General features: G+C 41.7%; 1 protein-coding gene across 1 annotated transcript; it reads right to left on the reverse strand.

The window, feature by feature from the left end:
- Positions 1 to 10,216: 10,216 nt before the first annotated feature.
- Or6j1 (olfactory receptor family 6 subfamily J member 1) lies at positions 10,217 to 11,246 on the reverse strand. The gene has a single exon (XM_006988477.3). It carries the CDS (start codon positions 11,169 to 11,171, stop codon positions 10,230 to 10,232), a length of 942 nt encoding a protein of 313 aa, XP_006988539.1. The 5' UTR covers positions 11,172 to 11,246; the 3' UTR covers positions 10,217 to 10,229.
- Positions 11,247 to 24,557: the final 13,311 nt, after the last annotated feature.

The following is a 24,557-nucleotide window of genomic DNA, read 5'->3' on the forward strand; positions in this document are numbered from 1 at the left end:
TCTTTCTCTCATTCAATGAGGTTCATTAAACTTCATCCAAAGTTACTGTCCTACAATTGGGAGAAAAGGGCAAACTTCCCATGCTAAACTTACAGTCTCCAACAACCAAGGGATTAGTAACTTCCAATTCAAAAGCATTTAGCAGCCAAGGGATTTGGAAATGGCTGGGGCCTTGTTATCACAATGTAGTTATGAGCCACAAGAGAGCACATACAGCTTCCCTCTAGAGAGGGGAGAGTTTTTGTTAAAGTAGCAATAAAGGCCCATTAACGGAAAGTTTCTGGTCAAGAGACTAGAAACTCTGGTCTGGGTAGAAAGCTAACATTCAGGACAGACAGGGTCAATCACTTAGCTAAGAGACTACCTCTCAGAAAGGCAGGACCATCCCAAGAAGGTATGTTCCCCTTGAGCCATGCTGAAGAGATGGGCAGAATAATTATTCCTTTAATGAGGTGCTATACTTTTCCTTCCCAGATTCTCTACCCTACCAGAGTAGTCTTTCCAGATTTCCTACCTGAGAAGCCACAGGGTTCAGCTAGGTCTGTCCATCTCTCTGAAAGGTGCAACTTTTCCTTTTTTTTTTTTTTTTTTTTTTTTTTTTTTTTTTTTTTTTGGTTTCTTTTGTTCAGGTGCTAGCCAGAACCTAAGTATACGTCTTCTGATACTTTGGCTTCCTTAGTCTTTCTTTAAAGCCCTCTCTACCACCATATGTAGCTGTTGGTCCACTGTATGGATGAAACACATTAATGATTGACTGTGAATCACCAATGTATCAGTGTCACATTAGGAAGGAAATCAAAACACTTCCCTTGGAGTTGTTTGGCCAAGAGTGAGTCCAGATTTGAATTCTCTACTTTGTCCCTGTGTCTCCATCCTCTGTCTGTCTGAATGAGTCTGAATCTGTGCCTGCCTGAAGGTTGTCTTATGAATCTGTCCCTGTGTCTGTGTCAGTCAGTCTGTCTGTCTGTCTGTCTGTCTGCATGTATGTATGTGCACCATGTGCATACAGTGACCATGGAGACTAGACAAGTACATCAGACCACCTAGAACTGGAGTTATAGATGGTTGTGAGCCATCAAGTGGGTGCTGGGAACTGAACCCAGGTCATCTATAAGAGCAGCAAGTGCCCTTAATCACTGAGTCATCCGCTAGCCCCCAAGATATTACTGCTGTGATCTTTCAGTGTTCCCTGGACTACCTGGTATTGAACTCAGTGAGCCTCCGTACCCTCATAGGCTCATGTATTTGAACATCTGGTTCCCGGTTGCAGTGCTATTTGGAGAGGATTAGGAGGTGTGGCTTTGCTGGAGGAAGCATGTCGCCTTGAGAGCTTAAGGCTTCCAAGTACTCTTGGTTCACTCTCTCTGCTTTGTGCTTACAGTAAAGGATGTGAGCTCTCAGTATCCTGCTCTTGCTGCCACGCCTACTCTTATTCCTCTGGAGCCATACTCCCAAATAAACTCTTTCTTCTGTAAGTTGCCTTGGTCTCACCGTGTTTTATCACAGCAACAGAAAAGTACTAATATACCCAAAGTCACAAGGGAAAAGACAAAGGCACGAGAGAGGTTTGAAGGCCTCCTCCACAGTGTGAACCAACTGCTCCTACCAACAGAACCTAAAATCAAGATCAAAGTTCTCTCATGTAACAATTTAATATTTTGATGAGTCCATGGAAGCAGGAACTCCTCAGTACTTAGAAATTCCCTTGTGGGGGTGACTTAAAGAAATTTAAGAATAAAGAGCTGCTTCTCAGCCCCGAGATCACACGTGATTTGTATAAGGAAGCTGAGCTGCTTACTGGAAGAAAAGAGGCACTGGGCTTATCAAAGACGACACAATGCAAGTGTTAAATAATAGGTCAAAATTTACTGAACACTTACTATGTGCCACTCCGCGTATTTTACATATTTACTTCATCATCTAAGAAAACTCTATGAGAGGTATCCTTAAAATCCCCAATCCACCAATGAGGAAAACAGGCCATGGAGACATTGGGCACTGAATCCCAAAGCCACAAAGAATGTTGCTGTTAAGATCGGAATCCAGCCAGGCGGTGGTGGTGCATGCTTTTAATCCCAGCACTCGGGGAGGCAGAGGCAGGAAGATCTCTGTGAGTTCGAGGCCAGCCTAGTCTCCAAAGCGAGTTCCAGGAAAGGCACCAAAACTACACAGAGAAACCCTGTCTCGAAAAACCAAAACCAAAACAAACAAACAAACAAAAAGATCAGAATCCAGAGCCTGTGTTGCTAGGTATTACATGCTTGACACTCTGGAAATTGTCCACTAGCTCAGATATTCTTAATTTGACTCTGGATGTGAGATACTTTGCACTATCACAGAAATTTATCTGACCAATGGCATAAAGATGGTTTCTCTTAGAAAATCCCCTGCTTTTATAAGTGCCAGCTTGGTGTGAATTCTTCATTCCCCCCAAAAGTAAAAGACTTGGGCTCTGTGAATTAAGGGGTCCCTTTCTGCCTTGTGCTCTTAGTTCTGAGGGAACTGCTCTTGTTGAGAAGGAAGGCAAAGACTATTAGAGGAAGCCTGTGGAGGCCAATGGACCTGTGACTGACAGAATTAATCTGCATCCCTACCTAGGACCACTCAGCTAATGGTGAGGTCCAGCAGATCCTGGGTCGTCTGTGGAAACATCTTATTTCTTCTCTCTGTCAAAGGGATACCCACCATTCTCAGCGGGTTCCCATCACACTAGACAGAAGAGATCTAAGGTGATCAAGAGCTTCCCGGTCTCCTACAGAAGGACATTGCTTGTTCTATCTAAGCTAAATGTGCCCTGCCACCTATCTGAGCTTCTCTGCTGCTCATGAGGGAAATAGCAGCGTGTGGCTGTCTACCTGTGACTCCAGCGGCCTTGTGCTCTTTCTCGTGACCAACTCTTCACATCACTTCTGTTGTTTTCCTAGATCTTCTTTGGAATTACAAAAGTAGATTTAACTTTTTCCCTTTTTATTATAGAATGGTCAGATGCCCCCAAAAAGCGTCAATAATAATGGAATGATGAACACCCACAAAGCCTATCACATAGTACTAACTAAAAGTTCTTAATAAAGCAAGAATTGTATGAAGAGTAAAATATTAACAAGTATGCCAATTTAGTATACTCAATGTTGAAATAGTAAGATGATCCCAGCTATGAAATCAGAGAAAATATGGCACCTGCATTCATTTGATATTAAACATAAATTGCAACTGAAAACAACAACCACGAGCTTAGTAATCTCAGGTACCTGGAAAGAAAGAGCACTGCCATGTCTCAAGAAAACTAAGCCCAAAAGTTTGCTTTAAAATGATCAGCGCTGCTACCATAAAAGGAAGAAGCAAGCAGGTTAACAAAGAAAAGAGACCAATTCAGCACACAGGTGAGAAAGTCAACATGGAGTGGAGATCTTGAAAAAATCAGACAGAAATGCTGGAAATGAAAAACTCTGTAAGTTAAGTCACCGTGGAAGTCAATAGGTAAAACAATCAGGAGAAGTAATGTCAGGGATGGACGACAAGGCTGAGAAAGAGCTACATTTCGATTAAAACATCAGCAAGCAACACCACATCATCCAAGAGCTAGGAGACATAATCAACACACCAAACCCCCAAACCCATGTGGCAGAAGGATCTGAGATTAAAAAAAAAAATTAAACTCATAGAAAACCCAAGAGATAAAATTATAGCAGAAAATTCCCCAAATCTGGGGGATGGGGGTGGTGGATATGTTTATAAGTATATAATATATAAATGTATATAAAATAATATATACATTTATAATCCCAAATGGTTTTGATCATGACACATTATATTAAGGATGCCCAAAGCAGAGAAACAATATTAAAAGCTGCAAGAGAAAAATACCAACTCACAAAGCAAATCCACCAGAATAACATTATACTTCTGAGCAGAAATCTCAAAAGGCACAAAAGCATAACATGGTTTAAAGTCCTGAAAACAGATAGCCATCAACCAAAATTTACTATGGCCATCAAAGTTATCTTTTCCCATCAATAAAGGAAAAAAGAAATTTCAAGACAAGCGCAAATTAAGGCGATACATGACCACCAACCAGTGCTACAGCCAAAGACACTCACTACACACGGAGAAAGAAAGGCAGTCTCGAGAGAGCACAGAACAAAGGAAATAGATGAACAAAATGGAATTAGGAAAGAATCCATCATGTCTAACCCAATAAACCACCAAACACGAGTCTCAAGAGAGGGGAAAAATAAGGAATAAGCATGTTTCAAACCAGCCAGGACAGTAAACACCAAGGTTAAGGAATCAACAGAGATTTTTCTGAATACTGTTTTTTGTTGTTTCTTTGGTTTGGTTTTTTGAGACAGAATCTCACTCTGTGCTCTAGGCTAGCCTCAACTTATAGCATAGCCCAGGCTGGCCTCAAACTTGCTATGCTCCTCTTGCCTCCTCATCAGCCTCCTGAGCACTGTGACTACAGGATTGAGCCAACACATCCATCCCAGGCTTGCTGACTAGGTTTTAAAAATAAAATATAAATATTTTGTCTGAAAAAAAAAACTACTCACACACACAGGGAGAGAGAGACAGACAGAGGAGAGAGAGAGAGAGAGAGAGAGAGAGAGAGAGAGAGAGAGAGAGAGAGTGAAAGCTTATAAATCAAGCAAACAAAAGTCGAAACTAATTAGAAGTACTCATAGTTGTATCCAATGGAGTAGACTTCAAGCCAAAATCAGCAGAAGTCTTAAAGAAGGTCACTACATACTAATGAAAGGAATAATCCATTAGAAAGATACAATAGTTGTAAATATGTGCACCGAGTGTTGATGCATTCAATTTCACAAGACAGACAATAAATACGTAAAGGGTCTGATAATTCCAGATACTGAAATACTGGGTGGCTTCAATATCCCAGTCTAATTAATATGTAGATCATCCAAACAAGAATAAACAGAAAAGAAACTGCAACAGGCAGAGAATGGAGTGTCCTTGTGTGCCTCAGAGAGTTAAGAGGTGTTACAGAGCTGAGGTAAGGTGGTCAATCAGTACAGTTGCCCCACCCACAAGGTATCCACGCTGCTCTTCATCCCTGTGGCTGGAGTTTCAGAAACATCTCCCATGGCCAATGAAGTATTTCATCACACTTAGCTTTTAGGCAGCTAGCTGTGCTCATTACATTGCCATATAAATGGAGAAGAAAGACTAAAAACAAGACATCAGACACGAAATAGTGCTTTTAAACATTTTGGGCATTTCTGGCCTCCAGCCCGGGCAGAATTTCAGGGAGAACCATGGAAATTTCCAGCATCTGTCCTAGTCATAACTGGCTATCAAAGACAAGATGTACAGAACCGCTGGTTTTCAAGGTCCCTGCCCCCAAAACTGCCTGACCAACTTCTTTTTTCTGTTTGCATCAAATTCATGGAGTTAACCTGTATCAACGGATTTAATAGACATTGCCAAAATATTCAATCCAGTGCCTGCAGAATACACATTTTCCTTCAAAACCCACTGACCTTTCTCTAAAATAACTTACATATTGTGATGGTGCCTCAATAAAGAAAGAGTTGAACTCTTGGAGCCATTTAAATAAAAGCCAGCCCAGTCTGATCTATTTCTCTCTCTGATTTTTTTCTTTTGTATTCTCCCAGACAGAAGACCACCCTCAGCATTTATTGAGCAGCAAAAGCAACATCATGCCTGGTACCAGAAACCTGGCCCACTACCCAGAACTAGTGAGGTCATAAATCTTGGAGGAGAATTTACAACCACCCCTTTACTAAACCAGAATAATCTCTAACTGCATTCTAAATACTTATCCTTATACACACAGACAAGCATAGATCTCACCACTCATTTTAAAAAATTCTCTTTGCAACAGTCGTAGACCATTACAGAAACCCAAACCCCATCAAAATGCAAAGGATAAGTGACTATGTGGTGCCCGGCCCCAAATGATTTATCTACAACACAACTCCTGTACCGGAGGCCTAAGGATCATCACAGAAGAGGGGCATAAGGATTCTAAGAGCCAGGGGAGCAGGAAGTCTGCTATGAGATTTTGTCTCCTGGAAATGACAGAGAACCTATTCCAATGAAGCCTCGAGAATATGGCTGCCTAAAAAAAGACCTGAACAAGGACAACACCAAAAGACGTGCTAACATGGAAGGGGAGAGTCTCATGGGACCTCAACCCTAGACAAAGAACTAGAGTCAACCAGGGAATGCTGAGAACAGGAAAGTAGTCCAAGTGGACAAGTGTTGGTTACTGCCAAGGTACACATGCCACTAATGCACCCTTAGGGATAAATGCCCTGCTGGTTGTCATTGTGGTCCATAGGCATCATAGCTGGGTAGGGCAACTGGTTGCTTCCCTCCTTTAGAGGACACCTTCTTGTACCATAAAAGCTAGTCCTTGGAGATGTGTTTTCTTTTCCTTTTTTATGATTACTTTATATAGTTAATTTTTTCCTGACAATTTTAACTACTTAAAAACTAATTGAATTTTTTCTTGTTTTTGTATATTCTACTTATCAGTTTCTGTTTTATCTTCATCATACCCTTTCTTCTGACCACTTTGAGCTTAATTTACTCATCCTTTTCTAGTTTATTAAAGTGAAAACTTAGGTAACTTACTTTATACCTTTCTCCTTTTTTTGTTGTTTTTTTTTTTAATTTGTTTATTTATTATGTGTACAGAGTTCTGCCTGCATGTATCCCTGAAGGCCAGAAGGGGGCACCAGATCTCAATACAGATGGTTGTGAGCCACCATGTGGGTGCTGGGAATTGAACTCAGAACCTTTGGAAGAACAGCCAGTACTCTTAACCTCTGAGCCATCTCTTCAGCCCCTTTCTCCTGTTTCTAATGTAAACATTTAATACTATGAATTCTTTATAACTGCTCATTGAGTTACAATTCACAAGTTTCTTATATTTTAGCTTTCCTTCAAAGTAAGTGTTTTCAAAATTGTAAGTACTTTCCATTTTCCTTCTAATTTCTTCTTTTGATTGTTTAGAAAAATTTTTTTCTGGGGGCTGGAAAGATGAATCAGAGGTTAAGAGCACTGGCTGCTCATCCAGGGGTCCTGAGTTCAATTTTCAGCACCCACATGGTGTTTCACAACCATCTGTAATGAGATATGGTGCCCTCTTCTGGCCTACAGGTATATATGCAAGCAGAACGCTGTATAATAAATAAATAAATAAAATAGATAAACAGGCAGACAGATAGACAGAGATAGATAGACAGACAGAGAGATTAATTAATTAATTAATTAATTAATTGATTGATTAATAATCTTTTTTTAAAAGACATTTTTTTCTGGCTTCCAGTATTTGAGTTGTCTGTGATTTATTTCTTATTTCATTCTGTTTTACTTAGGAGACATATTTAAGCCGCTTTTTTTTTTTCTAGTACAGAAGATGGAGCCCAGATTTAATCTTTTAAATCTTCTTCACAGGGCACACGACAATATTTATTTATTCTAAATTAAGTTTCATTACATGTATTCATTTAGAGAGAAGGGGGAGAGAGAGAGAACCATACTGCACGTGTAGAAGTCAGGGGACGTCAGCTTTCTCCTTCTTCCTCGTGTGTCCCAGAGTTCTTCAGGTGAGAGGAGGCAATCGCCTTTACCTCTTGAGTCATTTTGACAGCTCTGTTTGTTTGTAGTTGGGTTGTGTGTGTGTACATGTGTATGCCTATGTGTGCACATGTGTGTACGTGTGGGGGCAAGTGGTCAGTGTCTTCCTCTACCATCCGCACTTTATTTTTTCTTTCACCGAACCTGGTGCTCATTGGTTCACAGAATGGCTGGGCTAGGACCCGCCATACAACAAACTCCCACCCACGGGTTCACACATGAGCAGCCATGCCCAGGCTGTGTGTGGATGCTGGGAATCCGAATTCAGGCCCTCGTGCTTGGCAGCAAGCATGTCACCCACTGAACCGCCCCTCGGCCTAGGAGAATGTGTAATTTCGTCTTGTTAGGCTGTTTTCCTTTCATATTGGGAATCTGAGAAGAAGGAAGCTCTTACAATATTGCTGAAAATCTCTGTAAAATTATGAGCCATCATGTCTTGGTTTGTTTTGCACTACTATAACAAAATACTGCAAGCTAGATGTATTAGAGTCAACAGAAATGTATTAAGCTCATAGTTCTGCAAGTTCAAAAGACTGCATCCGGTGAGCGCCTTCTTGCTGCATTATAACATGGCAGGAGGCATCAGCAGGCAAGAGGAAGAGGAACTTGGTGGAACTTACTCTTTATCAGGAACTCTTACAAGAATGGACTCCTGTCACAATGGCATGAATCCGTCCTTGAGTGCGGAGCTCCTCGGGACCTCAATACTTGTATTGGGATTATGTTTTCAAAGTACAAACTCTGGACCATCATTCAAACTGTCACCAAGCTGCCTTCCTTCCCTGCCTGGCCTGGGTACTTGTTGGGTTCCACATGGGGAAGCTGCTGCTGTAATTGGGCAAGGGGCCTATACATGTATGTACAAATACATATATGCATGCAATAACAATCGGCAGAAAGAAGTCATGAGTTTGAAGGAGAGCAGGAAAGGGTATATGGGAGGATTTGGAGGAAGGAAAGGGAAAGGGGAAACTATGTCATTATATTATAATCTCAAAATAATACAAGAATTAATTAAATGAAATAAAAGTTAAAAAGGGGGGGAGGGATAGGGACCTGAATAGATGATTCGGTCATTAAAAGCTCTTACCACTTTTGCAGAAGACCTAGGTTCAGTTCCCAGAACCCACATGGCAGCTCACATTTCTCAGATTCCCAATATTAAAGAAAAACAGTCAAAGAAGACAAATATATATAATGTATATATATATATATATATGTATATATATATATATATATATATATATATATATATATATATATATATGTACTCTTGGGCTGAGGGGCAGCTTAGTGGGCTATGGTTCCTCTTCTGGCCTCTGGGGGCACAGGACACATGTGGTGCACATACATACTTGCTGGCAGGCACACATACACATAAAATAAAAATAAATAAATCTCTTACATTAAAAAAAAAATGGTAAGTACTAGAGTCACAAGCTTATTTGGTTGCTCTTCCCGGGGACCTGAGGTGGATTGGCAGCTGTCAATCAGGCAAAGTTCCCGGATCTGACAGTTTCTGATATGTAAAAGGGGAAGAAAATATTAAGTGGTGCCTGCTGAGGCCCGAATCCTCAGATTTGCCCGAGCTGGACTTACAGGCAGTTGTGGGCCTCCTAACATCGTGCCAGGAATGGAAGTCCAGCGCTCTGGAGGAGCCGCCAACACTCTTAACCACGGAGCCATCTCTCCAGCCTCCAGGTTATAGCTCTTGAGCAAAGCGTTTATACATTGTCTGTTAGGTTTAGTCTAAGTATTTGATAGCTTATGATGCAATTGAAAAACTATATCATTACACAGTTAAATCTTTTCTTTTTAAATTAATTTTTAAGTTAGTGTACAAAGTGATAGGTTTCATTCACTGTGGCATTTTCATATGTGTCTCTCCCCCTTCGACCTCACACAGCTTTTGGAACTACTTCCTGTATTCTTGTCAGAAAGTTGGCTTTTTTTTTTTTTAAGACAGGATCTTACTGGGAAGCTCTGGCTGCCCTGAAACTCACTCTGGAGACCAAACTGGCCTCTGATTAACAGAGATCTGCCTGCCTCTGCCTCCAGAGTGCCAGAATCAAAGGCATGCGTTACCATGCCTGCTGGGAAAGTTGACTTTTATTGTCTGCTGGGCCCTTTTATGAATGCAGCATCCTCCCAGTAGCATGTATCTACCTGCTAGCCCTCCACTTAGTATCTCCTATATTATATTTAGTTAGTTAGTTCACATTTGCTTATACCACTCTGTCAATTCCCCCGTATATAATACTTTTGAAGTCTATCCAAGAATATAGCCTTCAGGCATACTTTTATCAAATTTGAAAAGTACTAGCAAAGAAATACCAAGTTTATTCTCAGCATTTAAGAAAGGGAAATTTATAAAATTCAGATACAGGCTAGGATCCAAAATATCAAGACATAACACGTAGCACTGGTCTGTTGGAATTTCTGTCGTCTCTGAACAAGACAGAATGGACAGCCGTGATACAAGTAAGAAAGCACAGTACATCAAAGCACATCACACAAAACTGCCCCCATGGAGAAAATCAGCAGCTACCAGGGCAGGTTTCATTAGCAAAGATTCAGGCAAGCTGGCAATGTGTTTTTTTTCTTCATGTCTGGCTCAGCTTTTGGAGCTTGCTCACATGCTCCCTAAATACCTGCTTCACCTGCTTGTTCCTCAGGGTGTAGATGAAGGGGTTGAGTGTTGGGGTCACTACAGTGTTGAGCAATGCCACCACCTTGTTGTGATCCTCCCCCTGTCCACTCTTGCCGGACCGGACATACATAAAGATGCAGCTGCCATAGAAGAGAGACACCACAATGATGTGAGAGGAGCACGTTGAGAAGGCTTTCTTCCTCTCCTTGGCTGAGGGGATGTGCAGGATGGTGTAGAGGATGTGGCCATAGCATGTGGCAGTCACAGCCAGAGTGCCCAGGAGGCTGAAGTTGGCAATAACAAAACCCAGGAACTCCATCAGGCTTGTATCTGCACATACGAGCTCCAAGAGTGGAAAGTTGTCACAGAAGAAATGGTTAATGACGTTGGAGCCGCAGAATGGCTGCTGAAATAACAAGGAACTGGGAACCGTGATGAGAAGTAATCCTGACATCCATGAGCAAAACACAAGCTGGACACAGACTCTTTTGCTCATGATGGTGGCATAACGCAGAGGGTTACAGATGGCCACGTACCTGTCAAAGGACATCACTGCCAGTAGAAAGAACTCCGTGGTGCCCAGGAAGAAATAGAGGAATGTCTGGAGGAAACAGCCTAGCAGGGAGATGGTCTTATGTCCTGTGATGATGTTGGTTAGCATCTTGGGGAAGATGACGGAGGTGAACCAGATCTCTAGGACGGCGAAGTTGCGCAGGAAGTAGTACATGGGGGTGTAAAGGCGCCTGTCCGCAAGAGTGATGAAGATGATGAGGAAGTTTCCCAGCAGTGTGAGGAGGTAGGTCAAGAGGAAGCCCAGGAAAATGAGCCCCTGCAGCTCACAGGCATCAGACAGCCCCAGCAAAATGAACTCAGTGACAGTGGTGCTGTTCTCCATGGCTCCTCCCACCTCTGCTGAGGATGTTCACGGATGATGCTCAGCATCAGGACCTGAGTTCTGAGCACCTGGGGACAATACAGGCCTGAAAAACAGGGAGGAATGAATATTGCACTTTGAGCTGGAGGGCTCCTTTAGTCTTTTCAGCTCCCTGCCTTCTCACTCCTCAGGCTGGTGATTAAGATCTCTCACTGAGTCAAGAGCAGATCATAAACTTTGACATCATTTTAGGAAATTTGGGGTAGTTACTTAGAGAAAAAATTTAAACGTCTTTTTTATGTAATCTATCTTTTTTTTCTGTTAGGAATTGTTTTTCATTATTTTAGATTGGATGGTATCTTTTCCCATATTCACTTAAATGTTGTAAGAGGCCTCCTAAATCCACGAAAATATTTCCCTTTGCAAATGTGAATCAAAGACTCTTATTACCAATGTTGATGGGAAGCTTACCAAGCTTGCTACGGAAGGCATTTTGGAAAAGATTGTGACTGCGCTTAAATTCCAGTTACCTCAACTTAAGAATCTCATTTCATACATATGAAAAACAGAACCAAAACCAAAACAGTACCTATGGAAACTTCTTCCAAGATTTAAGCAGATAATTCGTAGCCAATGCACGGTCCTGGGCTGGACACAGAGCAAGCAGCTACATAGTGCTGCTTATCTTCATTTCTTCCTTTATGACCAAAATTAGTAGGATAATAATGTAAGGGTAGTGTAACAGGAAATATAGTGGACTTAGGGGAAACATTGTTTTCAAATATGTCAGAATCATAAAAAAAATATTATCTGTGGGCTGGTGAGAGGGCTCAGTGGGTAGAGCACTTGCTATGTGAGCCTGACAACCATAATTCAAGCCCTAGGACCCCTGCAGAGGTGGAAGGACAGCCCCAAGTCCACAAAGTGGTCCCCTGACAGCCACACTTGCTCTACGGCACATAATAATAATAATAGTAATAATAATAATAATAATAATAATAATATAAATATTAACAGCTCATTATAGAAAGTTTAGGAGTGTAGAGTAAGAGAAATAAAGACGCATCTGTATCCCCACAGAGACAGCATTTACGATGATTTTTTTTTAATTTGAAGATTTATTTTTATATTTTTAACTATATATAAACATTTGAGTTTGTGTGTGAGTATGTGCATGTGAGTACAGGTGCCCTCAGAATCAGAGATGTTGGATCCCCTGAAGCTGGAGCTACCCAACATGGGAATTGAACTCAGGTCCTCTGCAAGAGCAGAATGTGCTCTCAATTACTGAGCCATCTCACTTTTCTATGAAGATTTTGATGTGCAGGGCTGGGAGGGGAGCTCTGTGGCACAGCCCTTATCTAATATGTTTGAGGCTGGCTTCAAGCACCACAGCTCTATTTTGTATGGACTCTGTTGCATTTTCTATATTGTTATTTATCATCTATGGATTGGCTTATATAGCTATACTTGTAGATTATGCATTTCGCCCCTTTGCTTCTCATATATTAATAAAATGAAATGTCATTATTATAAACATTTTGTAGTTATTTGGCTGCTATTTTTTTTTGAGGAATACATGTACATGAGACTGATATGTAGAGGTGAGAAGATGCATTTTTATCATGTTTAGTGCTTTTGTATAATATCCAGAATAATCAAATCAAACAATAGTAATATAAATGGCCACCCAGAGTTATTCATGAATTCAATCTCAATTTTAGAGAATATGTCTTCCACCTTAAGTGATTATTCTTTCTAGCGTATATGAGTTAATATTGCCCTTGGACTGTCCTCAGCTTTGCAATCCCCTTGCCTCACCCTCTAAAATGCTGGGAATACTGACGTGTGCCCTCACACCTGGCTCAAGGCAAGCTTCCTTCTGTGTGGGAAATGAACTCTGTCACAGACAAGAGGAGGAACTGATATGATAAGGTTAGCTCTGAGAAACGACAACATACTACATTATACATGAGCAAAATATGTGCTTTCATGGAGAAGTACCAGACACTAGGAGAGAAAATGGACGTGCAAAAATGGAGGGTTATGAGTGGCTTTTCTTTTATATTGTTGTTTGTGTAATATTCTAAATCCAAAAATAAAAGAAATGGGCACAGTAAGCTTATTTGGGTTCAGAGTTGGGTAGAACATTTTGCCAGCAAAGAGGAAACAAATGGCTGAAAAATATGGGGAAAACCAATAAGGGGTCATTCCTGGGAGATGCTAATTCTCCCCTCCCAGCAGTCACGGTTACCTACAGTTCTTCGTCTAGGGGTGGAACCTTGTGAAAATATCTTGCATGCTTATATGTATGTGCACACATACACACACATATTCTAGAAATGTATGAATAATAATACTCAAAGAGAAGGAGGCTGTCAGTTTGAGAAGAGGGTTGTGAAGGTTGGAAGACAGACACGGAGAAGAGCTGGAGAGAGGAAAGGAAAGGGGGAGAGCGAGATTCTTCTGTTTTAATCTAAAAGGTATTTAAAACGAAAAGCATAAGAAAAACCTTGGAGATACTGTGACTCACGGGGCTGCACTCCAATCGAGATCTTGAGAAGTGAGAAAGAACCAGAGAAGCAGCTGTGCTGTAGTCCGCCAGTGGACACCTGGAAACAATAACAGGTGTTTAGGCAGTGTCCTGAAGGATGCTTTGCCCCATTCCAAAAATTGCACCCAGCATGTAACCCTGCTCCCTGGTGGCTGCAGTACTTGACTAATAACTGTTTTTCATGGAAGCTTCTGGGTCTACAATGTTGCTTGAAGAACTATGCTTCTTCAGGGAATCGCCAGAGTTTCATAAGATGGAAGCTCCAGGGCTGCCAGATGTTCCGCAGCTCACAAACACAGGCAGGTCTTGTCCCACCACACTTCACACACCACCAGACCCTCATGTTTTCCCATCTCCTTTGCAATACTCTCTCCCTCAGTCCTCCCCAAAATGAGTTATCTCTGGATACTCACCAGAACTGGGTTTACAAACTCCTTAGGTGGCTGCTAGTGCTCCTGACCCCAAGTGTCATTCCTGGATCACTTTCATAAGAAAGTTAAATATCCATCTACAGTTCCTATATTAGAGAGATTCTATTTGATGACTCAATTGATGATTCGTGTGACTGACTCTTACATGCCGGACTTGATCTTCCAGGCCCATCATGCCCACAGAAGATTTGGAGGTAGAGCAATCATGGTAGACCCCTTGTCTCTGTGGACTGGGAAGAGGCCTGGGGTATTAGAAGTTCTCTTTGGTCTCCATGGAAATTCAGAGATGCGCAAAGATGCATAGCTCAGACTTAACTCATCTGAGATTCTCTGTTCTTGCTGGATGGTGCTATACTTCCCTTGAGATTCATTACCATCGGTGATAACAGGGACCTAGGAAGGTCCCTTTCCTCCTACTTTGTTCAACTCTCAGACTTAAAGTTTACTTTGTTCTGATCAAGAAGCCCAGAAACTTCCAATGAAGTTTTAATTGGGACAAAGAAACAAACAAACAAAAAAACCCAACAACTTATTACTTCTTTGAGAATTTCATATATACATCATATCCACCCCATTCCTCCTCTTAACTCTTCCTAGATCCACCCATACCCACTTCCACCTTTGTGTCCTTTCCTGGCCACCCCAGTGAGACCACTGCACCAAGAAACTTCCCTGATGAGGTAGGTCTGAGAGCCACACTAATTTGTGTGTCCGGGGATATATATTTAACAACAGTTTGATACTATATTCATTGAGCATAATAATAGGAGGTTCACCTCGGGGTCTATGAGCTTTCCAACTATGGGCTAGGCTATTGGCCAGATTTACAGTTAACAGGCCTAGGCTTCTTCCTATGGAGTGGAACTTAAATCCATCCAGAAAACAGTTGGTTATCCCCATAACATTCATGCCACTACTGCACACGTGAACATATCTGCCATGTTTGCCATCATTTCTGCTCACAAGAGTAGCAGCTAAGTAAGACTGTTGGGTGATTTTCCCCCAGCAGGCTACCTGGCACCTTCCAGTACTATGAAAGCTAGCAGCAGGGAGGAAGCTTCCTGGTCAGTATCAACTTGATTTCTCCATGTGCTATGAACAAAGTGTGTGCTGTCTTTAGTAATAAGGTCTTACCATTAAGTTCTGATGAATAGCTAGGAACAATAGCAACAGCCATTCTTTTGAGAATCTCCCAGCTCTGTTCTAAATTTTTTTTGTTGGTTAGTTGTTTTACCCATTTTAAGGTGTGTGTGTGTGTGTGTGTGTGTGTGTGTGTGTGTAGGTCAGAGGACAACTTTTGGCATTGGTTTTCACTTTCCACCTCACTGAGGCAAGATCTCTTGTTTCTTTTTCTGCTCTGAACACTCCAGTCTAGCTGCTCCTGCAGCTTCTGCACAGTTTTCTCATCTCTGCCTCCTACGTCATTATAGGAGTGCTGGGATTACAAATGTGTGCATCCACACCCAGCTGGCTTCTGGGGATCAAACTCAGATCACCTGGCTTGCATGGCTAGTGTCTGTACTCAGTGATCAATCCATCTCTCATCTCAGTTCTAAAAGTTTTAACTTGTTGAAGGTATGACTTTGAGAAGATAGCCCTGGAGCTCCTTGATTACACAGGGCTGCCTAGGAAAGTGGTCCCTGAAATTAGCCCTCACGCAATTCGGGGATATATATTTAACAACAGTGGTCCAAGTGGGCCTGGCTATTGTTTAGATAGCAGCAAGCCTTGGTCCTGGTTTTTCAGGCCCGTAGAGTACAAGAGTTATGGGTGGAATCACAACCCACCAAAGTTAAATCAAGATCACCTAAGCAATTTAAACAGACCCATATCCCCTGGTGAAACAGAAGCAGTAATTAAAAGTCTCCCAATCAAAAAAAAACTCAAGGCTAGATGGATTCAGCAGAGTTCTACCTGACCTTCAAAGAATTATTAACACCAATACCCCTCAAATTATTCCACAAAATAAAAACTAAAGGAACGTTGTCTAATTCTTTTTACAAGGCCACTATTACCCTGATGCCTAAACCACACAAAGACCCAACAATAAATAAAATAAAATTACTGTGATGATTTCAATAAGAATGGTCCCCATAGGCTCATATATTTGCATGCTTAGTCCACAGCTGATGAACTGTTTGGGAAGGATTAGGAGGTGTGGCATAGTTGGGGTAGGTATATCATGGGGGTGAATGTGGTGATATTTTGTTTGTACTCTAACAAATAAAGCTCTCCTGGAGATCAGAGGGCAGAGCTAGCCACTAGTTAACCACTGAGGCCAGGCAGTGGTGGCACACACCTTTAATCCCAGCACTTGGCAGGAGGAAGAAGGAAGATGAGGAGTTGAAGGCCATCCTGAGCTACACAAGATTGATCCACTCTAAAAGAAAAACAGAGCCAGGTGGTGGAAGCTCATGCCTTTAATCCCAGAACTAGGAAGGTGGAGACAGGAGCTCACCCCTTCTGATCTGAGGATTCAGGAGAGGTAAGAAGTCTCTCTAGTGGCTGCTCCTTTACTTCTCTGATCTTTCAACATTTACCCTGATATCTGACTCCGGGTTTTTATTATTAAGACCAATTAGAACTTGCTCTATGGGTGAGCTTTGAGGTTTCAAAAGCCCATGCTCTGTCTCTGTCATCTCTGTCTCTGTCTCTGTCTCTCTCCCTCTCCCCCTCCCTCCTTCCTCTCTCTCTCTCTCTCTCTCTCTCTGCCTGCTGCCTGCCGATCAGGATTTAGCTCTCAGCTACTTTTTCAGCACCATGCTTGCCTGCATCCCACCACACTCCCCACCATGATGATACTGGACTGACCTTCTGAAGCTATAAGCAGGGCCCCAATTAAATGTTTTCTTTTATAGAGTTGCCTTGGTTGTGGTGTCTCTTCACAATAATATAACAGTAACTAAGACAGAAGTTGACACCAGGGACCGGCATGTTGCTGTTCTTGTTTGGAGGAAGAATATGGAATAATTTGGGACTTTGAACTTAAAAAGTGGTTGAACTCTTTAAATGAGGCTTAATGGACTATCCTCGTAGGAACATGGGAGACAGTACGGTGGAGAGACATGCGGACTAAGGTGACCTAGCTCAAGATTTCAGAGGGGAAGAACATTGGAGACCATTCTTCTAAGACTTTGGCAAAGAAAGTGACTGCTTTTTACCCTTACCCTAAAAATCTACCTGAGACTAAATTGAAGAGTTTTGGATTAACATCACTGGCTGAGGAGATTTCAAGACAGCCTAGAACTATGGCATGTGTTTATTAGTGATCACTCTCACATAAATCTGTAATGACAAAAAGCAAGTGGGGCAAATGAAATACAAAACGTACAGTTTGAGGAGAAAAGGAGCACCAGGAAATATAATGTTGGGGCCACGTCCTGTGTGCAAGGAGATAAAAAGTTTAAAGGAAGGCCTAACAGTAAAAGGATAAAGGAAGTGGTGTCAGAGCCTATACAAATGCAAGTCTTCAAGGGGACCAAGTTTCAGCCAAAGAAGGCAGTATAACTTGTTAGATTTGAACACATGGTTTAAAGTCAAGAAGGATAGAGGAAAGGGTTATGGAATCTTCCTCCATGGTTAAGGAAAGCCACTGAGGCTCGGTATGCGGCCGGGAGTCCCTGCATAGAGACTCCGAGAGGCCGGTGCATGAAGCTGTGAAGGTAAATTCTGGATTATGTTGGAGGCCCCAAGATGCCAGAGTGATGGGTTTACCTGCCAAGGAGAACTACAGACTAGGTGAAGAATAGTCCCAAGAGAGAGAGAGAAGTGTGTTGCAGCTAACAAAGCTGAAGGCAGTTGGAGATCTGAAGAGTGCTTTGACATCGGACATGGTGATGCAGGGTTTGGACTTTGCCATGCTGGGTTTCAGTCTTGCTTTGGTCCAGTATTTCCTCACTATGCTCCTTTTCCTCCCTTTTGGAATGGTAATGCCATTGTATGTTGGAAGTATGTGATCTGCTTTTTGATTTTACAAGGTGTTACAGTTGAGATATCACCTTGAGTCTCAGAAGAGACATAGAACTTTGGATTTTTAAACGGTGTGAAGACTGTAAAAGACTATGGGGACTTTTCAAGTTGGACTAAATGCATTTTGCATTATGATATTGTTACAGAGTAAGAAAAACACCAAGAGACCACAGACTCAATTTAAATTATAATCAGCTGAATTTGTATTTTAAGCTGCAGCTGTCCTCAGTTCCTGTGGACAGGAATTGAGGCCCAGCTCAAGGGGGAGGGCTGATTTTAAAGGCAAAGGCCACCATTCTTGTGAGCATGGGCATCCACAGGCATGAGAGAACATTCAGGGTCTTTTTCATTTCTAGAATTCCTGGTATTGTCTTAACAACCTCGGGCTGCTCACAGGGCTGGCCTCAGATCTAAGATGGAGTTTTTCCTAGCCATCACAATATGGGAGCTAGACTATAGGGACCAGGGAGTAGAATGTGGTGGTTTGAATGAGAATGGCCCCCATAGGCTCATAGATTGCAGGCTTAGTGGATCAACTGTTTTGGGAAGGATCAGAGGTGTGGCCTTGTTGAAGGAGGTTTTATCACTAGGAGTTGGCTTCTCCAACACTATGCATGCCTAGCTGATGCCATGTTCCCCACAATGATAATAATAGACTAACCTTCTAAAGTTGTGAACAAGGCACCAATTAAATGCTTTATTTGATGAGTTTTGTTGGTCTACCAAAACTGGATAGTAACTCAGACGGAAGTTGGAGAAATTAGATTGCTTCTCTACAATGGAGGTAAGAAAGATTACGTCTAAAGTACAGGAGATCATTGGGGCATCTCTTGGTGCTACCAGGTCCTATGACTGGGAAACTACAACAACCCAGCCCAGGTAGGATGACAGAGGGCACAGACCCTTCAAGAATGAAGGTATGGGTCACTCCCCTAGGAAAATGAGCAAGGCCTGCTAAGGTGCTTGGTGAGGGTAGAGGAAATAAATAATGGGTATTAGAGTAAAGTAGTTATAAATACCAGCTAAGGCCATGTGACCAGTTGCAGAAATGAGGGTTATAACTGACATGAGTGTTTCTGACATATTTTGTTAAGAATGTGTTTGTGCAGCACAGGGCTGAGCTCCTGGAGTTCAGTTGATGAGAGGGAGGAGGGACTATAGGAGCAAAGGGGGTCAAGATTATGTTGGGAAAAACCACAGAGAGCTGATCCGAGCTAGTGGAAGCTCACAGACTCTAAACTGACAGCTGGGGAACCTGCATGGGATCTAATTAGGCCCTCTGAACGTGTATGAGAGTTGTGAGGCTTGATCTGTTTGTGAAACCCCTGGCAGTGGGACCAGAACCTATCCTGGGTGCATGAACTGGCTTTTTGGAGCCCACTCCCTGTGCTGGGATACCTTGCTCAGCCTTGATGCAGCAGGGAGGGGCTTGGTCCTTCCCCAACTTGGTATGCCAGACTTTGTTGACTCCCCAAAGGAGGCCTTACCCCCTGTGAGGAGTGAATGGGGGTAGGATGCGGGGAAGGAAGGGAAATGGGAGAAGGGGAGGGAGGAGAAACAATGGTTGGTATGTAAAATTTTAAAAAAATGTTTAAATTTAAAAAAAGAATGTGTTGTGCAAATACTTGTGTTTTCTTTCCTCTATTTTTAGTCATTTAATGTAACATCAATTGAGAGATAGCAGTGGTTATTTAAGTTTTGAGATACTAAAAGAATGCCTCTCAAAAGACATTGCCACCTATTCTAAAATATATCATGTGTTTGTGGTTGTACATGGCATAGGTATATGAGTTAGGCATAATCATGACCTGGTTATTGTTTCATTCAGAAATTAAACATGACATAAGGATACATGATTGGGTGTCAAGTTGACAAGGAGTGGGCTTGTGATAGGTAGTCTTGGTTGCCAACTTGACTACATCTGCAGTTAAATAAATTCCAAGCAGCTGGATACACCTGTGAGGGATTTTTCTTGATTGAATTATTTGAAGTGGGAAGATCCACCCTAAATCCAGATATTCTAAGGTTGGAAGACCCACCTTACATCTAGGCCATAACCTCTCATGACAGCCTATATAAAGGACATGGGAGAAGGAAGCTTTTGCTCTTTGCCTACTTGCTCTTGATTATGAATATATACATATACATATACATATACATATACATATACATATACATATACATATACATTCATTCTGTCAGCTTTATTCCTCTAGAGTAGTGATTCCCAACTTCTGTGTCATGACCCCTTTGAGGGTCAAATGACCTTTTCACAGGGTCACATCAGATATCCTGCATATCAGATATTTACATTATGATTCATAATGGTGGCAAAATTACAATTATGAAATAGCAACAAAATATTTTTTTTGGTTGGGGGGCATCACCACAACATGAGTAACTGTATAAAAACAGCATTAGGAAGATTGAGTGTATGTTTGTTTTCTGACAAATAAAGCTTGCCTGGAGATCAGAAGGCAGAGCTAGCCACTAGTTAACCATTGAGGCCAGGCAGTGGTGGCACATGCCTTTAATCCCAGCACTTGGGAGGAGGAAGCAGGAAGATTAGGAGTTCAAGGCCACCCTGAGCTACATGAGATTGATCGACTCTAAAAGAGAAACAGAGCCAGAAAGTGGTGGTCATGCCTTTAATCCCAGAACTAGGGAGGTGGAGACAGGAATATAAGGCGGGTGGAGATGGGACCTCCACCCCCACTCAGTCTGAGGATTCAGAGACAGGATCTTGTCCATTTGGTCTGAGATTTCCTAGAGGTAAGAAGTCTCTGGTGGCTGCTGCTTTGCTTCTCTGATCTTCCAGCTTTTACCTTCGATATCTGACTCCGGGTTTTTAAACTGAGAACCACTAATATAATTACTGACCAATATCCTTTATGAACATAGATGCAAAATTTCTCAATAAAGTACTTGCAAACCAAATCCAAGAATATATTAGAAAAATTATCCACCATGATCAAGTTGGCTTCTTCCCTGAGGTTCAGGAATGTTTCAACATATGTATCCACCATGTAAACAGAATGAAAGACAAAAAACATACAATCATCTCATTAGATGCAGAAAAGACCTTTGACAAAAATCTAATATCCTTTCATGATAAAAGCCCTGGAAAGACTAGGAATACAAGAGATATACCAACCACAGCATCATAAAAGCAATTTACAGCAAGCCCACAGCCAACATCAGTCTAAACAGAGATAAGCTCAAAGCTTTTCCACTAAAATCAGGCACTAGATAAGGATATTCACTCTCTCCATAACCATTCAATAGAGTACTTGAAACCTTAAGTAGAACAATAAGTCAGCTAAAGGAGATCAAGGAGATACAAATAAGAAAAGGAGTTTTTCAGTTTCATGAGGTCCCATCTATTAATTGTTGGTCTTAGTGCCTGTGCTATTGGTGTCTTGTTCAGAAAGTCTTTTCCTGTGCCATTGAGTTCCAGACTATTCCCCACTTTCTCTTTTATCTGACTCAGGGTATTTGGTTATGATGAAGTCCTTGACCCATTTGGAGTTGATTTTTGTACAGGGTGATAAGTATGGATCTATCTGTGTTCTTCTACAGGCAGTCATCCAGTTTGACCAGCACCACTTGTTAAAGATGTCTTTTCTCCAGTGTACATTTTTTTTCACTTATTTGTACAAAAATAATCAGGTGTCTACAGGTGTGTGGGCTTATGTCTGGGTCTTTAGTTTGATTCAGTTGGTCAATGTGTCTGTTTTATGCCAATACAATGCTGTTTTTATTGCTATAACTCTGTAGTACAACTTGAAATTGGGGTTGGTAATATCTCCAGCAATTCTTTTATTATCAGGGTTGTTTTAAGCTATCCTGGGTTTTTGTATTTCTACATTGTAATAGGCACTCAGACCTTAGCACAACTGACTCAATGATGGAGCTTCCATTCAGGCCCTAAAACTCAGCACATAGACAACACCACCTGCCAAAAACCAGAAGTCAGAAACAGTCATCCTGAGTGAGGCAGTCCAGACCCAAAAAGACAATTATTGTATGTTTTCTCTTGTATGTGCATGTTAGCTTTTAAGCCTTCAATTGGCATGCTACAATCTGTATAACCACAGAGACTAGGTACTTAGTAAAGAACTAAAGGGGAGGAGAGGATCTCCCTAAGGAAGGTGTGGTGGTTTAAATAGGAATGGCCCCCACAGACTCAAATATTCGAATGCTTGGTCATTAGGGAGTGGTGCTACTTGAAAGAGATTAGGAGGTGTAGCCTTGCTGGAGGAAGTGTCTCACTGGAGGTAGGCTTTGGCATTTCAGAAATCCAAGCCAGACCCAATGGCTCTCTCCTTTTCTGCTGCCTGCAGATCTGTATGTAGAACTCTCAACTTCTCTAGCACTGTGATGACTGACTTCTTGCTACCATGCTTCTCTCCGTGATGACAATGGACTAAACCTCTGAAACTGTAAGCATGCCCCAATTAAACGTTTTCCTTTATAAAAGTTGCCATAGTCATGATGTCTCTTCACAGCAATAGAACACTGACTAAGACAAAGGGGGTGTTGTTGTTTTTGCTCTTTGCTGTTTTGGGAGGCCTGCCAGCCAGGTCCCAAATAAATCACACAGAGGCTTATTCTTAATTGTAAATGCCTGGCCTTAGCTTGGCTTGTTTCTTTTCCAGCTTTCCTTAACTTAAATTATCCTGTCTATCTTTTACCCCTGGGCTTTTCCTTTTCTATTCCTGCATACCTTTCTTTTTTTTCTTACTCCATGTCTGGATGTGTAGCTGGGTGGCTGGCCCCTGGAGCCCTCCTCTTTCTCTGGCTACTTCTTCTTTTTCCTCCCAGATTTCTCCTTCTATATATTATCTCTGCCTGCCAGCCCTGCCTGTCCTTTCTCCTGCCTTGCTATTGGTCACTCAGTTCTTTATTAGACCATCAAGTGTTTTAGACAGGCATGGTAATACAGCTTCACAGAGTTAAACAAATGCAACATAAACAAAAGTAACACACCTTAAAATGATATTCTATAACAAAGGGGAAATAGAATATATGATTTTGGAGAGATGGGGGAGAGAGGAGTGGGAGAATTAAGTGGGGGCATGGAAGAGAGGGGTAAGGGAGGAAATATTGGGAAGGACAACTAACACTAGTGGCCATTTGAGAGCCCATGTGGAAACCCACTACTGAAGCAGCTTTCTAAAATATATACATATATGAAAGGAATCTAAATGGAGTCACCAAATAATTGGGGAGACAATGTCCCAACTAGACCTCTTATGCCAATGAAGTGAAACCTCCCGTGCCAGGAATGGGTTTCATTTAGTTGAGTCATTGACCAAAGGGGCCCCATGAAAACCTGCAAATGTCTCAGGCTATTGCCAAGGCTTTGGTTGTTGTCCATAAACTGATAGTAAAGCCCTGTTTCTAAAGACAATACTTATTCATCAAATACAGAGAAGTTGAGCTAGCGCCTGACTAGAGACTTCACCCCTACTGACTAGTGTTCATGGTGTTAGAAGGTATTCTTCATGCTACCAAAGGAGAAAGGCAATAGGGTGTGAGGATTCCCTTGCCTCACATCCACACCAACTTTGTTGTCATGTGTATTCCTGATGGCAGCCATTTTGACTGGACTGAGATAGAATCTTTTGTTTGTTTGTTTTGGTTTTGGTTTTGGAGCTGAGGATTGAACCCAGGGCCTTGTGCTTGCTAGGCAAGCGCTCTACCACTAAGCTAAATCTGCAACCCCAAACTGCAAATTACTTAGCACAATTCTTTTTTTTTTTTTTTTTTTTTTTGAGCTTTCTCTGTGTAGCTTTGCACCTTTCCTGGAACTCACTCTGTAGACCAGGCTGGCCTCGAACTCACAGAGATCCGCCTGGCTCTGCCTCCCAAGTGCTGGGATTAAAGGCGTGCGCCACCACCGCCCAAGATGGAATCTTAAAATAGTTTTCATCTGCATTTCCCTGGCAGATAAGGATGTTGAACACTTTGTGGCATTTCCTAGCCATTTCTTTTTATCCTTTTGATAACTTTTTGTTTAATTCTGTGGCCCATTTTTAATCATTGTTCATTTTCTTGGTGTTTAATTTCTTGATTTCTTCGTACATTCTAGACATTAATTATCTATCAGATGTATAGGTATCAAAATTCTTCTCCATTTCTGTGGGCTGCCTCTCTTCTCTCTTGATAGTTTCCTTTGCTGTCCAGGTTTTTTTAGTTTCATGACCCTGATTGTTGATTCTTGTTCTTATTTCTGAGTTACCAGAGACCTATTCAGAAAGTTTCCACCTATATAAAAATGTTCCCTACTTTTTCCTCTAGCATTTTCAAAGTATCAGGTTTTATGTTGAGATTCATTTGGAGTTGCATTTTGAGCAAGGTGAGAGTTAAGGACCTAGCTCTACATGTTGATATCCAGATTTCCCAGCACCACCTGTTGAGGCTGCCATCCTTTCTCCCATGTCTATTTTT

The sequence above is a fragment of the Peromyscus maniculatus genome, chromosome 9, assembly GCF_049852395.1.
Source record: "Peromyscus maniculatus bairdii isolate BWxNUB_F1_BW_parent chromosome 9, HU_Pman_BW_mat_3.1, whole genome shotgun sequence".
Lineage (NCBI taxonomy): Eukaryota > Metazoa > Chordata > Mammalia > Rodentia > Cricetidae > Peromyscus > Peromyscus maniculatus.